This window comes from Octopus bimaculoides, chromosome 23, assembly GCF_046866305.1.
Source record: "Octopus bimaculoides isolate indiv1 chromosome 23, ASM4686630v1, whole genome shotgun sequence".
Lineage (NCBI taxonomy): Eukaryota > Metazoa > Mollusca > Cephalopoda > Octopoda > Octopodidae > Octopus > Octopus bimaculoides.
In genome coordinates, this window is record NC_142950.1 from 10,037,442 (window position 1) to 10,055,749 (window position 18,308).

General features: G+C 37.3%; 1 protein-coding gene and 1 long non-coding RNA gene across 2 annotated transcripts in view; one reads left to right on the forward strand and one right to left on the reverse strand.

Moving 5' to 3' along the window:
• The window catches only part of LOC149131298 (uncharacterized), a 21,293-nt gene extending 15,402 nt beyond the window's left edge, over positions 1–5,891 (reverse strand). Inside the window, exon 1 of the long non-coding RNA XR_016238117.1 lies at positions 5,751–5,891. This is a non-coding gene — a long non-coding RNA (uncharacterized LOC149131298). The remainder of the gene's footprint in view (positions 1–5,750) is intronic.
• The window catches only part of LOC149131299 (uncharacterized), a 20,818-nt gene extending 2,773 nt beyond the window's left edge, over positions 1–18,045 (forward strand). The window contains exons 2-5 of the mRNA XM_089340685.1: positions 8,622–8,670; positions 10,812–10,880; positions 12,879–13,178; positions 16,315–18,045. Of these exons, the coding sequence (XP_089196811.1) occupies positions 8,622–8,670; positions 10,812–10,880; positions 12,879–13,178; positions 16,315–16,391 (495 nt within the window). The 3' untranslated portion in view covers positions 16,392–18,045. The remainder of the gene's footprint in view (positions 1–8,621; positions 8,671–10,811; positions 10,881–12,878; positions 13,179–16,314) is intronic.
• Positions 18,046–18,308: the final 263 nt, after the last annotated feature.

Here is an 18,308-nt window from a genome sequence, read left to right on the forward strand (position 1 = left end):
CATTAAATGAGGATGCAAAGAAAGAGGTCTGGAGATGCCACTACGATAGATTGCTTAATAAAGAGAATGAATGGGAGAAAGAGAGCCTGCCGTATGTCGACCCAATAGAGAGACCAGCTATCCGAGTTGATAGTACCAGGGTAGATAAAGCAATTAAGAGTATGAAGACCGGAAAAGCCCCCGGCCCATCAGGAATCACTGCAGAGATGCTCAAAATATCTGGCAGTGTTGGCTATAGCCTAGTCACCCGTATTACGAACCAGGTGATACACGAAGGAGTCATACCCAATGACTGGTGTAGCAGCATCATAGTCAACTGCTACAAAGGTAAAGGTGACGCTTTAGATACAAATAATTACAGAGGCATCAAGCTGTTAGATCAGGTTATGAAAGTTACAGAGAGGGTCATAGCCCAACTAATTAGGGAGCGAATCAATTTAGATGAGATGCAGTTTGGGTTCGTGCCAGGTAAAAGCACTACTGATGCCTTATTTCTAGTGAGACAGTTGCAGGAGAAATACCTAGCTAAGGATAAACCTCTGTACCTGGCTTTCGTTGACATGGAGAAAGCCTTTGACAGGGTCCCCCGATCCCTTATCTGGTGGTCAATGAGGAAACTTGGGATAGAAGAATGGTTAGTGAGAGCTGTGCGAGCCATGCACAGAGATGCTGCCAGTAAGGTGGAGGGTTGGAAATGAGTACAGCAATGAATTCCGGGTAGAGGTAGGGGTCCACCAAGGTTCCGTCCTCAGCCCCCTCTTATTTACCATAGTCCTCCAGGCAATCACAGAGGAGTTCAAGACAGGTTGCCCCTGGGAGCTCCTCTATGCTGATGACCTTGCCCTAATTGCGGAGTCACTATCAGAACTAGAGGAGAAGTTTCAGGTGTGGAAGCAAGGTCTAGAATTGAAGGGCCTTAGAGTCAACCTAGCTAAAACCAAAATCCTAATAAGTAGGAAGGTAGATAAAACACAAACCCCTTCAGGTAGATGGCCCTGCTCAGTATGTAGAAGAGGAGTAGGTAGTAACTCTATAAGATGTACCCGGTGCAAGCTATGGACACATAAGAGGTGCAGCAACATCAAAGGCAGGTTAACTAGCAAGTTAGTTTTTGTTTGTGGCAGATGTTCAGGTGCAATAAAGACTGCAAACAAACAGGAAACAACTTCTATCTCATTCCAGGGTGAAAAACTAGAGGTAGTCGATAGCTTCCGCTATCTGGGCGACCAAGTTAGTAGTGGGGGTGGGTGCGCTGAAAGTGTAGCTGCTAGAATAAGAATAGCCTGGGCAAAGTTTAGAGAGCTCTTACCCCTGCTGGCGACAAAGGGACTCTCACTCAGAGTAAAAGGCAGACTGTATGACGCATGCGTACGAACAACCATGCTACATGGCAGTGAAACATGGGCTGTAACTGCTGAGGACATACGTAAGCTCGCAAGGAATGAAGCCAGTATGCTCCGTTGGATGTGTAATGTCAATGTGAATACCCGTCAGAGTGTAAGTATCTTGAGAGAAAAGCTGAACATTAGAAGCATCAGTTGTGGCGTGCAAGAGAGACGATTGCGCTGGTATGGACATGTGGTGAGAATGGAGGAGGATAGCTGCGTGAAAAAGTGCCACACCCTAACAGTTGAGGGAACCCGTGGAAGAGGTAGGCCCAGGAAGACATGGGCTGAGGTGGTGAGGCAAGACCTTCGTACATTGGGCCTCACCGAGGCGATGACTACTGACCGAGACCTTTGGAAATGTGCTGTGCGTGAGAAGACCCGGCAAGCCAAGTAAGATCGTTGCCAGTGCCCCTGGACTGGCTGGTGCGGGTGGCACATAAAAGACACCATTTCGAGCGTGGCCGTTTTCGTGCGGGTGACACGTAAAAGCACCCACTACACTCTCTGAGTGGTTGGCGTTAGGAAGGGCATCCAGCTGTAGAAACTCTGCCAAATCAGACTGGAGCCTGGTGTTGCCATCCGGTTTCACCAGTCCTCAGTCAAATCGTCCAACCCATGCTAGCATGGAAAGCGGACGTTAAACGATGATGATGATGATGACTAATTACCAGATCTTATAATAATATTTACCCATTACTCATGTTCTCATTCTGAATATATTCGACGCAGTAAATAGTTTCTGCGGATATATTCCTGGAATTAGCCCGCCAAAACGCATATATATATATACTTACAATACAATTGTAGCAACCACATATATATATACTTACAATACAATTGTAGCAACCACAACCAACACCCATACACACATATGTAAACAGGTACATGCACACACCTACACACCACTCCGGCAACCACAAATCATATTCACACACGCATATTTGCATACATATGTACACACACATACACCCTCATGCACACACATACAGTTGCTCCCTCACACACACACGCACCACAATGACAACTCAAACACAAACATACTTAGAGACACACACAAACTCACGTACACACATATAACACCCCCACCAACACACAACACAAATAAACATACGTACACATACAGACATACACATACATATGAACCATCACACACACATACGGTTGCTTACACACACACACACACACACACACACACACACACACACACCACAATGGGTATTTAAAACAACACACTCACTCAGACACAGAGAGAGACACACACACACTCACGTATACACACACTCCCACATTCACACAAAACACTCCCACGCACACACACAGATGCACACATACATACACACACAGACGCACACACATGTACACACCCTCACACATACATACGGTTGCGCTCTCTCTCACACACACACATCACAAGGACGATTAAAACAACACATACATACTCAGAAAAATAGATATACGCACAGTCTCACGTACACACACCTACCATCCCCACCGACACAAAAACACACACAAACACACATACACACGCACTCACGAACGCACTCACGCACACACACGAACAAACACATATACACATACACACACATGCGCACACACAACACCCTAACAAATATTAATCACACACATACACACTCACACAAACGTGCACACACATACACACACCATCCTACCATAGATAAAAAAACACACACATACTCATATACACATGCCACACACGCACACATACAGACATAGGCATACACATACATATGAACTATCACACACATACGTTTGCTTACACACACACACACACATACCACAAGGTATTTAAGACAACACACCCACTCAGACAGAGAGACACACACACACTCCCACACTCACACACTCCCACACTCACACACTCCCACACTCACACAAAACACTCCCACGCACACACACATACATACACACACATACGCACACATACGTACACACCCTCACACATACATACGGTTGCTCTCACACACACACACACCACAAAGACGATCAAAACAACACATACACACTCAGACAAAGAGATATACGCACAGTCTCACGTACACACACCTAACATCCCCACCGACACAAAAAACACTCAAACACACACTCATATACACATTCCACAATAAACTCTGGGACCAATAAAAACGGCACACACACACACATACCCACACACACGGACACAAACACACATATATACACACACATAGAGATGTGCACAGAACCAGTCCCAAAAACCAGTGAACCATGACAGACTATCACAGACCAACCAAAAATAAAAAAATCTTCTTTAACTCTTCTGCCCTCCCACCCCAGCTAGCCAGTCATACTGTCTCTTAAGACAGTAAAACATTCCTTCAATATACACAAGAGAAAAAGGCCAGGTCAGTTCCTTCTCAATTTTATTCGATTGTCAAAGAATATGTATGAGAATATGTATATGTATATGTATTTTTCCATATGTGTATTTTCATACACTGTTTTTAACACTGTTTTTAACAATTTCACCTTAATATGACAATCAGTATGTAACACTACAAAGTTCATACAAAGCTTTATACTTTAAATATATTTTATCATCAAAGAATGTATATATGCATTTTAATACTCAGACTGTTTTTTAACATTTTTTATTATTCTCAAAGACTTTTGATAATCTTTTTCTAAAAAAGTGAAACCGGTTAAGTAAATAAATATTTTTTAAAAATAAGTGCATTTTCAAACCTTCTTTCATATATATATATATATATATATATTTATATAGGTGGAGAATTCACAAAAAAAAAAGACGAAGACAGGTGGTGTAGACAACAAACAGATGGGTTAATGTTTACATCTTGACCCGGAAATGAAAATCCCCCCAAAAAAATACTGCACTGGGTGTGAAACAATGTGTAGGAAACGGATATGAAAAAAAAAATGCGCGCAAAGCAACGGGGAGGGTGGGGAGAGGACTTCGGAAAATTCACAAGATCCGAGTTTTTCCCTTATAACTTTTAAGAAAATGGGGTTTTTTCAATGTAATTTTATATAAATACCTTTGAAACGGCATACATTACGATTACAAAGTAATTTGCGGCGAAATTCTTGAGGTGGGGAGAAGACTTTCGGAAAATTCCCAAGATTCGAATTTTTCCTCGTTATATTCCGAAATCACATTCAACTTTCTACAGATACCCTAGCGTAGTACTGATACACTACGTAGTGTTTATTTTTACCCACTTTCAATAATTCATAATGTTTTGGCTTCAATTTTATTTCATTTTCAATTATTTTTACGCTTTTTTAACCCTTCGTCGTTATTATCATTCACTCGTTATTACTTTGTCTCTCTATCTATCTAAATATTGAAAATTATCCATTAAGTCGGAGAGGAAGGACTCTTATGTAGGATTGACTACACACACAGAGACATTAATATATATATATATCAGTGGTTCCCAAACTATGAGTCGCGACCCACTGATGGGTCACGAACGGAATCCTAGTGGGTCGCAAAAAGTTATAAAATTACGCATTAGCTTTTATTAACTGCTGTCTATTGAGATAGTTCAAGACTGGTTGTTTTATCAAGCAGTAGGCTTTTTTCACGAACTTAACAAATCAGAGGTGGTCATTTTCTCAAGTTATTTATTCGTAACGTAATCGTAAAAAGGAAAAGTCTGTTTTTACCTATTTATAGAGAACTTTAACTAGGCGCAGTACAACACTGATCGAGCCAATAATAGTTACTGCTTCGAGGTTTTGTATTAGAGTTAATACATAAGGTATGGAGACGTTGAAACAGTTATAAAAAATGCCTCTATATGATAGATCGTTAGCCACTACACATTCTTTATTTCCTCTCCTTTTTTTTTCTGTGTTCCTTTCTGTGGAAAGGCGTAGGCTCGAAACGTTAAAGACTCCTTACTTCCCGAGCATTAAACTAATACATCTGTTGGCTAATGCTTACAATATTACCCGGAAGCGAAAACAAAATGAAAATAGTTTCATATTCGTTTCATACACATTTTTTTTACACCCGTTGCACTTTTTTCTTTTCTGTGTAATATTGTAAACATTAACCGAAAAAAAAAAAATGATTAGTGATTAATTAAGAACAAGCAAAAATAGGACACCATTCGAACAAACAATATGGGATGATTTAAGGGTAATTTGGGACAAACTAAAAAATAAAGAAAACAATCACTTGAAAGACATATAAATCGGGTATTTTTTCGGATACACAAAAAAGAAATTATTCAGGATAATCATGAAAAAGTGGGAGAATGAGACAGGTAATTAATTAGATACAAAAACTAACAAAAATTACGATTATTGACATGAAGAACTTTGATCAGATTCCCATCATTTTTTTTTCCTTACCTTATATATGCATACTCCTGTTGTGTATATATTCCAGGAATATCTTCGACTTGTTGACGGCTCGGATAGTCAGATATCTTAACTAATTGTTCTTTAGATCATTACACTATGTAACTACTAATGTAAGATACAAAATTTTCCACACTAGACTTTTTGTATCTATGGAGACCAGATCTTTCTACTTGAAGGCGTGTAGACTAGAGGCGGAAATAGAGAGGATACAGCAGTGGGAGGATAAAAAGAGCGCGCAGTTGTAAGTGGTGAAATGGAGTGGTTTGTGTAAAGTATAAGAGGAAAGTGAAAGAAAGAAGGGATCTTTCTGATTTGGCGGAATGTAAACAACACATAATAGCGGTGTAATGAGATCTTTTCCCTTGAATAAAATTAGTGCCGTTATTTATGACATCGTTCGTGCGTTCGTACTGGTTTTAGGGTTAGGGTTATGAATATTTTTGCCAATACTCATAACCTTAGCCCTAACTCTAAAACCCGAACCGTAAAGCTAAAACCAATACAAACGCACGAACAATGTCATAAATAACAGTACCGCCGATAGTTATTGTTGTTGACAAACAACGGCACTAATTTTATTCAAGGGAAAAGATCCCATTACACCACACAACGTTTTGTTGACGATTCACAGCAGTAATTGTTTTCACCTCAATAGACGTCAGTGATTAGTTGAAATTACCGAAATACGACAATTTTAACACGAAATAACTTTAAAAATATAAACTTTTCTCAATAACACTAAGAGTAAAAATGTTTTATATGACACATTCTATCAGTGTCCCAAGTTTGAAAGTGTTTCAGTAAGAAAACAAGTGGCGCCCGCCAAATCAGAAAGATCCCTGTAGCACTTAAAAAGCACTAGTAATGGTGCCACGCAAAAAGCACTGGTGATGGTGCCATGTACAAAGCACTGGTGCAGGTGCCACGGAAAAAGCACTGGTGATGGTGCCACATAAAAAGCACTAGTAATGGTGCCACATAAAAAGCATTGGTGATGGTCCCATGTAAAAAGCACCTGCTGCACTCTCGGAGTGGTTGGCATTGGGAAGGGCAACCGACTATAAAAACCCTTCCGAAACAGACGATGGAACTTGGTGCAGTCACAGACCTTGTTAATTTCTGTGAAACCATGGAATTTATGCCAGTGTAGTAACGCTGTGCGCATGCGTAGTCTCACGCATGCGTGCAATTCAACAACCAAGCTTTCCCGCTTCATTCTGCCTCTTTCTTGCTGGCCAGCGATTGAGCATGGACATGTTTAGCTGTCTCTCTCCATCTTTCGAACTTACGCTAGACAGCTCGCTCACATCTACATACCAACGTCCCAACAACCATGCTCACACACACACAAGCAGTAACAACAAACAAGAACTAAAGATGTATATATTAACCACCTTAAATAAATAATTGTTGTGTTGATAGTCTGGAGTTCAGCGTTCCGTTAATTTCTAATTTTATATAGGAAAGTCAGGTATACATCTAATGATGTATAACCCACTTTCCTATACCAGCATGGAAAACAGATGTTAGATGATGAGGATGAGAGGGATGGAAAGAGGAAGTGATATCAGAAAATTGGGTCTAAACATTGTGGACAAAATACTTACTGGCATTCTCTGGTGGTCAGGTTTCCTTTATTGAAAATTATTTTCCACATCATGGATATTCTAACTTTCTTCTATTTGTTTCCATTATTTTTTTCTCAGTTTCATTTTTGTTTTATTTCTGTTTTAATTATTTTCTTTGATAATATTTCTTATTTTCTACTGAAAATAATTGTTTCATTTATCATCTGCGTTAGTGCTTCTCAGTGGAGGCGCAATGGCCCAGTGGTTAGGGCAGCGGACTCGTGGTCATAGGATCGCGGTTTCGATTCCCAGACCGGATGCTGTGAGTGTTTATTGAGCGAAAACATCTAAAGCTCCATGAGGCTCCGGCAGGGGATGGTGGCGAACCCTGCTGTACTCTTCCACCACAACTTTCTCTCACTCTTACTTCCTGTTTCTGTTGTGTCTGTAATTCAAAGGGCCAGCCTTGTCACATTGTGTCACGCTGAATATCCCCAAGAACTACGTTAAGGGTACACGTGTCTGTGGAGTGTTCAGCCACTTGCACGTTAATTTCACGAGCAGGCTGTTCCGTTAATCGGATCAACTGGAACCCTCGACATCGTAAGCGATGGAGTGCCAACAACAACAACAACAACATAGTACTTCTCAACCCTTTCATTAACCTATTGACCCTTTTCACTACTATTTTTCTTAGGTGGACCTTACTACCCATTCGATGCTTAAAAAATCCTAATACATTTTCATAATTAAATATTATAATGAATTTGATAGAAAACAAATTGCTTAATTATTCGCTTATTGTAGAAGTGTAACTAATTTATTGCTCATAGACTTTAATGGCAAAATCTTGTATGAATCTCCAGGGGCCGTATGAAGCCCCTCCCCACCTCACACCCTGTGCCATATGAAGTCCCACCAGGCCATCTGAAGTCCCTCCACCTCAACCCCCGTGCTATATGAAGTCCTCTCACCTCACTCTTTGTGAAAGTAGATATTGCTTACAAATTTTAGCTCAAGGCCTGCAGTTTCAGGAAAGAGGTGTAAGTTAACTTCATCGACCCCCAATGCTCAACTGGTACTTTATTCCCCATCCCCAAAAGAATAAAAGTTGACCTCAGTGGAATTTTAACCCAGAACGTAAAGATGGACAAAGTACCACTGAGGAATTATGTCCAGCATGCCAATGATTTTGCCAGTTTGCTGCCTTGTGAAAAGTACATATTATTAGTTCCTCATACCACTCACCCTATGTTTAATCAGCTTCCATTTTCCTAAAATTATTTTCCAGATCATGGACAGTGTGAAGTTCTGTTTGTTTGTGGCATGGTTTTGCTTTTGTGAGTTTTCTTTTCGTTTCGTTTTTTTCTATTTTATTTTATTTTTCTGTTAATATTTATTATTTTTCTACTAAAAATAATTGTTTCAATTATCATTTACACCAGTGGTTCTCAGCTGTGGTCCATGTGAGGCTTTTAGGGGTCACATGCAAGCAAAATATATTCCCAAAATCGGGAATCCACAGTAATATTTTAAGCATCTGTGAAAAAATATTTTGCTTCAGATGTATTCACTGCAAGAAATGGTTAAGTTTTTTTCTCCAACATTTTACATAGTTCACCCTACACAAACCAACATCTGTTTTACGTTCAAACCAGCCAGATCAGGCCCCTCACATCTACCCTACAATGTCAATCAAAAAATAAGCAATCACATTATATTAATCCAGAAGCTACAAGATAATTTCTGATGAATTCAAAACAATGCGAATAAATAAGTATTACATTTTACAGAATAATCTGAATGCTAAAGGGTTAATATGTTAACATAAGGGTTTCGAATAAAGCATCTATAAAATTAGTTTTTAAGCTTCAAGTGGCAATGGGGGTCAATCAGAATAAAATAGTAATCAAAGGGGTCCAGAAGCAAAAAAAAAAAAAAAAAATGACTGAGAACCACTGATTTATATTAACTCCAGGAATATATTTTTCTGCTTGTTTTTTTCATTTTTGCTTTCATAAATACGTAATGTTTATTTATTCATCATGTTTATTTATTTATGGTCATACTAGAACAGTGCTTGTATCCTCATCATTATCATCATCATTGTTTTGATGTGTGGTCCATTCATGTGTGATGTACGTGACTGTCAGAAACAAAGATTATGAAGTGTCTGAGATGTAATTCTTGAATGTTTTCAAAAATTGTATCAATTGATTGTTCACAATGAAGTTTAAGTACCCAGGCAAGAATTAAGCAAAAAATTTTTGGAAGGATCCCAATGAATGTGACTTAAGTGTTGCAGGAATATTTGGTAGTTCCAAAACACCAAAGAATCAAAACCAGATTGTTAGATTGTGACAACCAAGATTTTGTTAGCAATCAATGACCTCTGTACATGACTGATCAATCAGACCTCTGGCCAAGATCACTAAATCAATACAAATGTGATTTGCTCAATTATTAATGTTATCAAGGAACACTGACCACTCAAACCTATGGTGAAACAGGATGTCATCAACAACTTTTTTGTCATTGACAGAAACAAAGTACAGAATTCATTTGTGACTAGCAAGTAGTGGTGAGATAGACATGCCATGCTGCAAGACCAACCACTCACCCTACTGTCATTCTCAACATACAAAATACCCCATAAACTGTTGAGCTGCCTTTTTTGTCTTGGTGAAAACAGTTTTCCATTATGGCTCATGATGACAATACATAGTCTTAACGACAAAATAAATATTTTTGTATTAGTTGATCACAGGTCAACCAAAATGTTTCATGGGTGACTGACTGACTTATTCATGAATGCATACCGAAAGTAATGTGTCATTTTCAGCAGTTTACAGACAAAACTAAATGCATGGTTTTAGTGACAGAGAAAATATGATGTTATATTATAAAAGAGAAGCAGATCTCTGTCTGTCCGTCACAACATGTGTAAGAGCGAAAGGGGGGAAGAATGAGTATACATTACAACTTATTTTTAGAAGGAGAGGTGAATAACTTGTCATTCAGAGAGAAACACAGTGAAAGAGAGAAAGTATGTGATAGATAGATAGATAGATTGTTGTCACCATAATAATAAGTTTTGATTTAAAACGTGAGAATTTTTAGTACAAGTCTGTCAACACAACACGCTTCAAAAGTAGCACATACAAATATATGATGTTATTTGTGTGTGTGTGTGTGTGTGTATATGTTTCTGTAAACATATCTGACAATGGAGAAATATTACCTTCCTTGAAAACAGATGAAGGCAGTTGGCATTCAATCATAGAAAATCTGCCTCAACAAATTCTGTCTGACCCATGCAAATGGATGTGATGATGATAATGATGAAAATAGTGGTCGAAAATAATGTTCGAATAAATAACTACATATTTGATGCCTTCACTTTAACTGCTGTTGTATATAATGTGTATATATTATATATAGGTATTAATTACTAATTATTCTAATTATGTTGGAATAATAGATCTTTTTACAGATTCGAGTGTTTTTGCAGATTGGAGAGTTAAGAAATCTTGTAAAATCTTACAAAGTGGTAAATATATTTAAAAACCCTTTTTTTCTTTTTAAACTGGACACTTTATTTTCAATTCTGTCTTCTGTCTTTTACTCTTCTTCACTCATAGTTTTTAATCCCATTCTATCTTTATGTGGTGAGTGATGGACAAGGCTGGAGGTGCAGTTGATGGAAAATTTGAGTACGGAGAAGGGCTATGGTAAGAGAGAGAGAAGTTAAGGGAATAATGTAGGTGTAGGAGGGGTAGATCGGGAGATTTAGGGTTACATATGGGTGGCTACAGTGACTGGAGCATGATCATGGATATGAGTGGGAGCTGAGGATGAGGGCAGATATGTGAGGTGTTAAGATGAAGTAAGGCAAAGACGAGAGAAGAAGGTAAATGAAGGCATAGAAAGGATGCGATCAGTGAAGATGGTATGGGAAAAGGAAGGAAGGATAATGGAAATAAGGAGTGGAAGTTGTTCTGGTGGAGGGAGGTAAGTGGCAGCACAAAGAAAACGGTGTGGAGTAATATGCGCCAGTTCTGTTTCCGAGTGAATACAGCCACTGTGTAGTGCCATAGATAGAGGAGTGATGGAGTAACTGGGTGTTAGAGGAATGAGGTGTGGGTAATGCTTGAAGAGGCAGAATGGGTTACAAGCACAAACAGAATGAATTTTGGATATTGTATTTTGCTGTGATGGACAGCTCTTTGTGGGCACAGTGAATTGCCAATCATCTCGGTCCTTTGTCATGTCTTCTGTGAAGCTCAACGTGTTGAGATCAACCTTTACTTCTTCATCCCATGTTTTCCTCTTCTACAAGTTCCATCCACTTTAAGTACTTCTTGAAGCAGCTGTCTTCATCCATACGCATCACATGACCAAACTAGTCCAGTCTTCTTATCTGTACACTACATCTACTTCCTGTTATGTTTACTCTCTCTCTCTCAATAATTTAGCACTTTGTTTTCTATGCACACTGATATTGCCCATTCGATAAAGTATACTTTATTCTTCTCTAGTCTTTGCTTATCCTCTGCATTCAGGGTCCATATCTCCCTACCATGTAGCATTGCTGATCGTACACAAGCATCATATTTTCTCTCTGAGAGAAATTTATTGCTAACAGAGATTATAACTTCCAGAACTTTCTCCATCCTATTCCTATTTTGGCAGCTATATTTTCAGAACATCCTCCTCCACTGTTAATTAGGTCACCTAGGTAACAGAAACTTGGAATTTATTGTGTCTCCTTAATATTCAGTGCACTTATGCATCTTGTTACTTGTTACCCTAATTTCTGTGTTCACCTTCCTGTCATTCCACTTCCCCTCTTCTGTGTCCATAGCATGCATTAGGTATATAACCTTTCCTGCATATTGAGCAGGATCATTTATCTGATGGGTGTGAGGTCCTGTCTGTTTTCCTGCTTGCTAGAACTTTGATTTTTGCCAAGTTAACTTTAAGGCCTTTTGACACCAGCTTTTGCTTCCATACCTGAAATTTCTTTTTTCAAATACCACTGCAGATTCCACTCTGAAAATGAGCTCATTAGCATATAGTAGTTCCCAAGGGCAGCTAGTATTAAATTCCTCTGTTGTGACCTAGAGGACAGTGATTAAGAAGAGGGAAGTGAGAACTGAGCTCTGGTGCACATGTAGATCTACCCAAAGTCCATTGCTGTACTCATGACCACCTCCCACCTGACTGATAGTACCCCTGTACATGGCTTGTTTGGCTTTCACAAGCCATGTACCTCTAGCTTCTTTAAAGACCACCTCATCCCAGAGTAGGAGAGTATGTTGAAGGCTCTCAGGTCCAACAAATGCCACCTACAATGGCTTACTTTTAGCTAAATACTTCTCTTGCCTTTGTGTTACTAAGAAGATGGCATCTGTATTACTTCTTCCTGGCACAAAACCAAAGATCATGCGAGTGAGTGGTGGGTTCTAAAGACAATGAATCTGTTATGGGTGATTAAGTTGTATCCTATTCTGCCAGTGAATAATAATGGTTTACTTCTTTATTTCAGAACCAGTGGAATTGGGACAAAGCGTACTTCTTAGAACTGAAGAAATTCCTAATCTAACAATTCCCTTTCACTGGGAATGTGGACCCAAAAGGTTTCAATGTGAAATAACATGCCTTAATCACAGCCATTTTAAAGTTACAAATAATGGTAACAGTTCTACTTTATGGATGTGGAAAGTAACAAAAGAGTGTTTAAAATTGGACTTCATTCAGGGCGATTACGACATTCTAGGAACAGTTGAAATACAGTTAAAGACTACTACTGCTGCTACTACTGCTAATGCGACTGCTGCTACTTCAGGTATTACTACTACTACTACTACTATTAATAATAATACTCCTTTCTATTAAAAGTGCAAGGTCTGAAATTTTGTTGAGAAAGGACTAGTTGATTACATCCAACCCCAGTGTTTCACTGGTACTTAATTTATCGACCCCAAAAGGATGAAAGGCAAAGTTGACCTCGGTGGAATTTGAACTCAGAATGTAGCAGGAGATGAAATACCGCTAATCATTTCACTCAGCGTGCTAACAATTCTGCCAGCTTTCCACTTTAATAATTATAATAATTACATTAATTGTTGTTCTTTATTGGCCGTGTTTACAATATAAATTGGCAACCCTTTGCTTTCACCATAGCCCTTGAATACATTGTCTTTGTCTCAATTAAGATAATTGTTATTATTTAACTGGGGTTTGGATCATAAATTAGCATAGAATTATCATGGAAAGTTTTAATCTAGATCACTTTAACCCTTTTGTTACCATACTTGTTGAAACACACTGCCTTTGTTTCAATTAATTTTGTAAACACTGAAGAATTTAGTCAAATAATTTTGTCATTATTAAGCTAGTGTTTGAAACGTAAATTTACAAGAAATTTTGATGGAAGAAAGTTTTGAGATCCCTTTAAAACAAGAAATTTGTACCATAGAAACAAAAGCAGTTTTAAACAAGTTGGTATCAAAAGGGTTAAGCCTGGTAGATATTACTATTTTTTATTAAAAATAGTAATATCTACCAGGTTTTGCATCAGGAACCAGCCTCATCCTTTTCATTGCGATTCTAGTTGCTGTCATCTTGCAACTATGGAATATATAGAAATGGTATTTTCTATTTTATTTTGATATTGGTCAGCTCTTTAATAGACTTATACTGTTTTCAGTCGGCATAATTACTTTTAACATAAATTATGTTTTATGCATCATCATAATCATCGTCATTGGTTTACCTTTGCTTTTCCCAAAACTCTGCTCCAACTTACTCTGGCCTGATCAATGCAATCATAGAAGAAAAAATTGGTGTTAAAACCATTCCACCAATGGTGATTTCTGCTGGAACACTCTGCTTTTGTTTCAATTAATTTTGGAAATAACAAAGAATATTTTGGTTTGAAGTCTTAGCACAAAACCAGCAATATCAGAGGAGGTGGGTATCAGTCAATTACATTGACCCCAACACTCAACTGGTACTTAACTTATTGACCCTGAAAAGATGAAAGGTAGAAAATAGACTCCGGAGAAATTTGAACTTGCTGGCTTTTTGTCCAGCTCTTTACATTCTAAATGTCTTGCTCCGTGTGCTGGTAGTTCTGCCTACTCACCCCTTCCATGACAGAACTGTAACAAACCCGTCATATACACACACACACATATATGTACATATATATATATATATATTTTATTATATGTATTTATTTTCTCCTAATTAATAAATAACACGGACAAAATAAATTGGTTAATAGATACCAGGGTAGCAAAGATCACAAAATGACTGTGGTGTAACTCCTGTTTATGAGGTAGAAACTCCTTGATATTTTGGGTACTTGAGTATATATAAATTTAATGAATGGAGTAAAACGCATATTTTAACTGCATACTTTAATTTCCGACATATGTTTCGAAGAATTACAATTTATGCGATCCATAGGAATTGGCGATGTTAAAAATGTAAACTTCTCCTCAGGGAAATTTATATATATATATATATATATATAAACAATATATGAGTATATGCATATATATGTACATGTATGTATATACCTTCATCCACATGTACACATAGATACATAACTGGGTACATGACGTGGCAAAAGAACATGGACAAAATGATAAACAAGGTACAACAAACAAGCAAGCCACATAGAAACATCTCCTTCATCAGCTGCCACCATTTAAACACCGGTGTTTCGAAGAATTAAGGCAGTACGCATCGTTGAAATGGTTCTTCCCACGAATACAAATTAAATCATTTTCGTGGAGGATAGTGGCGGACGGAAAACAAGACAGGAAAACGAAACGGTGAATAGACAAACAAGCAAAAAGGTTGTACAGCCAGACGTGAAGTGTGTATGTATTGAACGCTGTGTATATATATATATATATATATATATATATATATATATATATATATATATATATATATATATGTGTGTGTGTGTATACATACATATACATATATACAAATACATATATAAACATATACATAAAAATGAATAAATAGAGTCAAGAAGGAGTAGGTTTAAACAGCTATTTAATAAACACTACACATGTTTTGATACAACATGGATCCACATATATACAGGATTTAAATTAAACAATGTCTTACCTGTATAATGGGTGAACGAGCTCTATAATGTAGTCCCCTTCAAGTACCCCTACGTATTTGTAGCTCTCTGCTGGTACTAACTCTTTTATGACATTCTGCTGGTCAAGGTTAACGTTATATGTTTCTGTCATTTTTCCTTTGATAAAGGTAGCTTTTGCACATTTATTGAGGCCAAATTGCATCCTGATGTCATCACTGAATTGTTTAACAATCACTAGTAAGCCCTTGAAGTGTTGGTCATTTTTTGCAAAGAGCTTTAAATCATCCATGTAAATAAGATGATTTATATTTTTATCAAACATTTTATAACTGTACGGTGCATCGTTGAGCACAGTACGGTTTGCCTGCACAAAAGAAGGTCTACTTCCAATAAATATTAATAACATTAGAAACACTTATACTACCCTATAGTAGCACAAATAACCCCACAGCATACAAATAGTAGCCCCTGATAGTAAAATGTAGGTTATACAACTTACTCCTTAATTTATAGTTTGTCTTGTTAGGAATTACCGAGGCTCTTGTAGGTATTCAAATAAACAACCCCTCCTCTTACCCTGTTTCTAAATTTAAGATGTTACCCCCCACCCCACCCATATCAACTACCTACTTCTTATACCAATTTGCCTTTCCCCCATTTTATCATCACTTAACCCCTTGTATTAATGCTTGTTATTTCTATCATAACTTATCTGAGAACACAAAGGCCTTAGGTTTTCTACCATATAGTCTTTTACCCCTAATAACTACTTCAAATCCTCAATTTTATTTCAATTTTAGCCTTTCCTATCTTGTTCATTTCTTTTTATTTATTTTATTTTTTTTTGCAGGTTTTGCATCAGGAACCAGCCTCTGCATTTTCATTGCAATTCTAGTTGCTGTCATCTTGCAACTATGGAATATATAGAATGGTATTTTCTATTTTATTTTGATATTGGTTAGCCTTTTAATAGACTTTTACTGTTTTCAGTCGACATAATTACTTTTAACATAAGCACCTTTTATACCACGGATGTATTTGTCGGTACTTGCTGGAATTTGGACCTCCACTCTCTGCCCTTCTCCCACTTTAAATGGACATTAATATCCCTACATATTTGGGAACAATGTTACCCCCTTGTTTGATTTATTCATCTTATTTCACTTTATTTGTTTTTTATTATATGTTATATTTCTCTTTATTTTATTGTACTCTATGTCCACCCTCTCCCACCATACATTGTATGTATCTGCTTGCTTTTGGTACTATGCAACTACCGACAAATACATCCGTGGTATAAAAGGTGCTTATGTTAAAAGTAATTATGTAGACTGAAAACAGTAAAAGTCTATTAAAGGGCTTACCAATATCAAAATAAAATTTAAAAAAAAAAAAAATTTGATGTACTATGTAGCACTAATGAAAGTGCATGGCTCAGTGGTTAGAGTGTCAAGTTTACGATTGTGAGGTGGTGAGTTCGAATCCTGGACCGGGCTGCGTGTTGTGTTCTTTAGCAAGGCACTTTATTCCACGTTGCTCCAGTTCACTCAGCTGTAGAAGTGAGTTGCGACATCGCAGGTGCCAAGCTGTATCGGCCTTTGCCTTTCCCTTGGATAACACTGGGGGCATGGAGAGGGGAGACTGGTGTCCATGGGTGACTGCTGGTCTTCCATAAACAACCTTGCCTGGACTTGTGCCTTGGAGGGTAGCTTTCTGGGTGCAATCTCATGGTCAGTCATGACCAAAGTGGGTCTCAGTATGTAGAACTGTAAGTGTAGCCTATTGATTGAAATAGTTTGTCTGCACCCACTTAGAGTTAATATATTATTTGATTATAATTTTTAAATTATTAGATTTATTAATAGGAATAATCTGATTTTAGGGTAATGTAATATAAGCACAGCCTGTTGATATACCTTTGTTTATGATTTTTAATGATTAGATTTAATTATCTTAGGGTATTTGTTATTGTTTTTAAGTATGTTCAGTAAATTGTTTCAATTAAAGAAACTTCACTCACAGTACTAATTTACCAGTGGACCTGTTATTAACTGTACCCATATATTACCAATATACTCTTTTAAGTTGTTTTACAATGATAGGAACTATATAATCTTAATGACTATGTAATGCTTATCTAATATATAAATCCCATTCTGTCTATCAGTGTTTTGTGCGCTTATAACTTGAGTATTGTCCATCCGATCACACTGAAATTTTAAACCACTTTAACTAACTGTAATCAACCACATGTATTTACGGTCAAATATGTTCTTACGGCTGTTTTCCGTGCGATAAACCAACTGACACGAAAAACTACTGGGAAAAGGCAGTTACAAAACAAGTGAAAATTTAAAAAAAACAAAAAAACATTACTGGCCATTGCTCCATTTTCTGAATATATTCTCAACAAAATTCAATTGAAAATAAAAAAAGATTAACTCATTGCTTATAAAACATGAAAATCTTTTGGGGGGGGGGGGGGGGTACGTCTAAAATCTTACCTAATGTTTCTTATCCAACTTTAAAAAAATAAATAGTATTGTTTAATTTTCAAAATAAAATTGATTTACAAAGAAAATGCCTTATGTTATTTATTGCACATTGTGTTATTTCAGCCCTGAGTTTCAACTCCTTTTGTGTCAGTTTTTGAGAGAAGGGAGACTTTCCTAAGCATTTTTGCACCTTTATTGCGTAGCAATTTCTGTTTGCCTGTCCATCAGGTTATTAAAACTTCCATTTATATTTTTATTCGAATCTAATGTTACTTATCCCGTAGTTCTTACTGCTACGCCAGTGAAAATCAAAATAAAATACATAAAGCAACAGTCATCAAATGTAAAA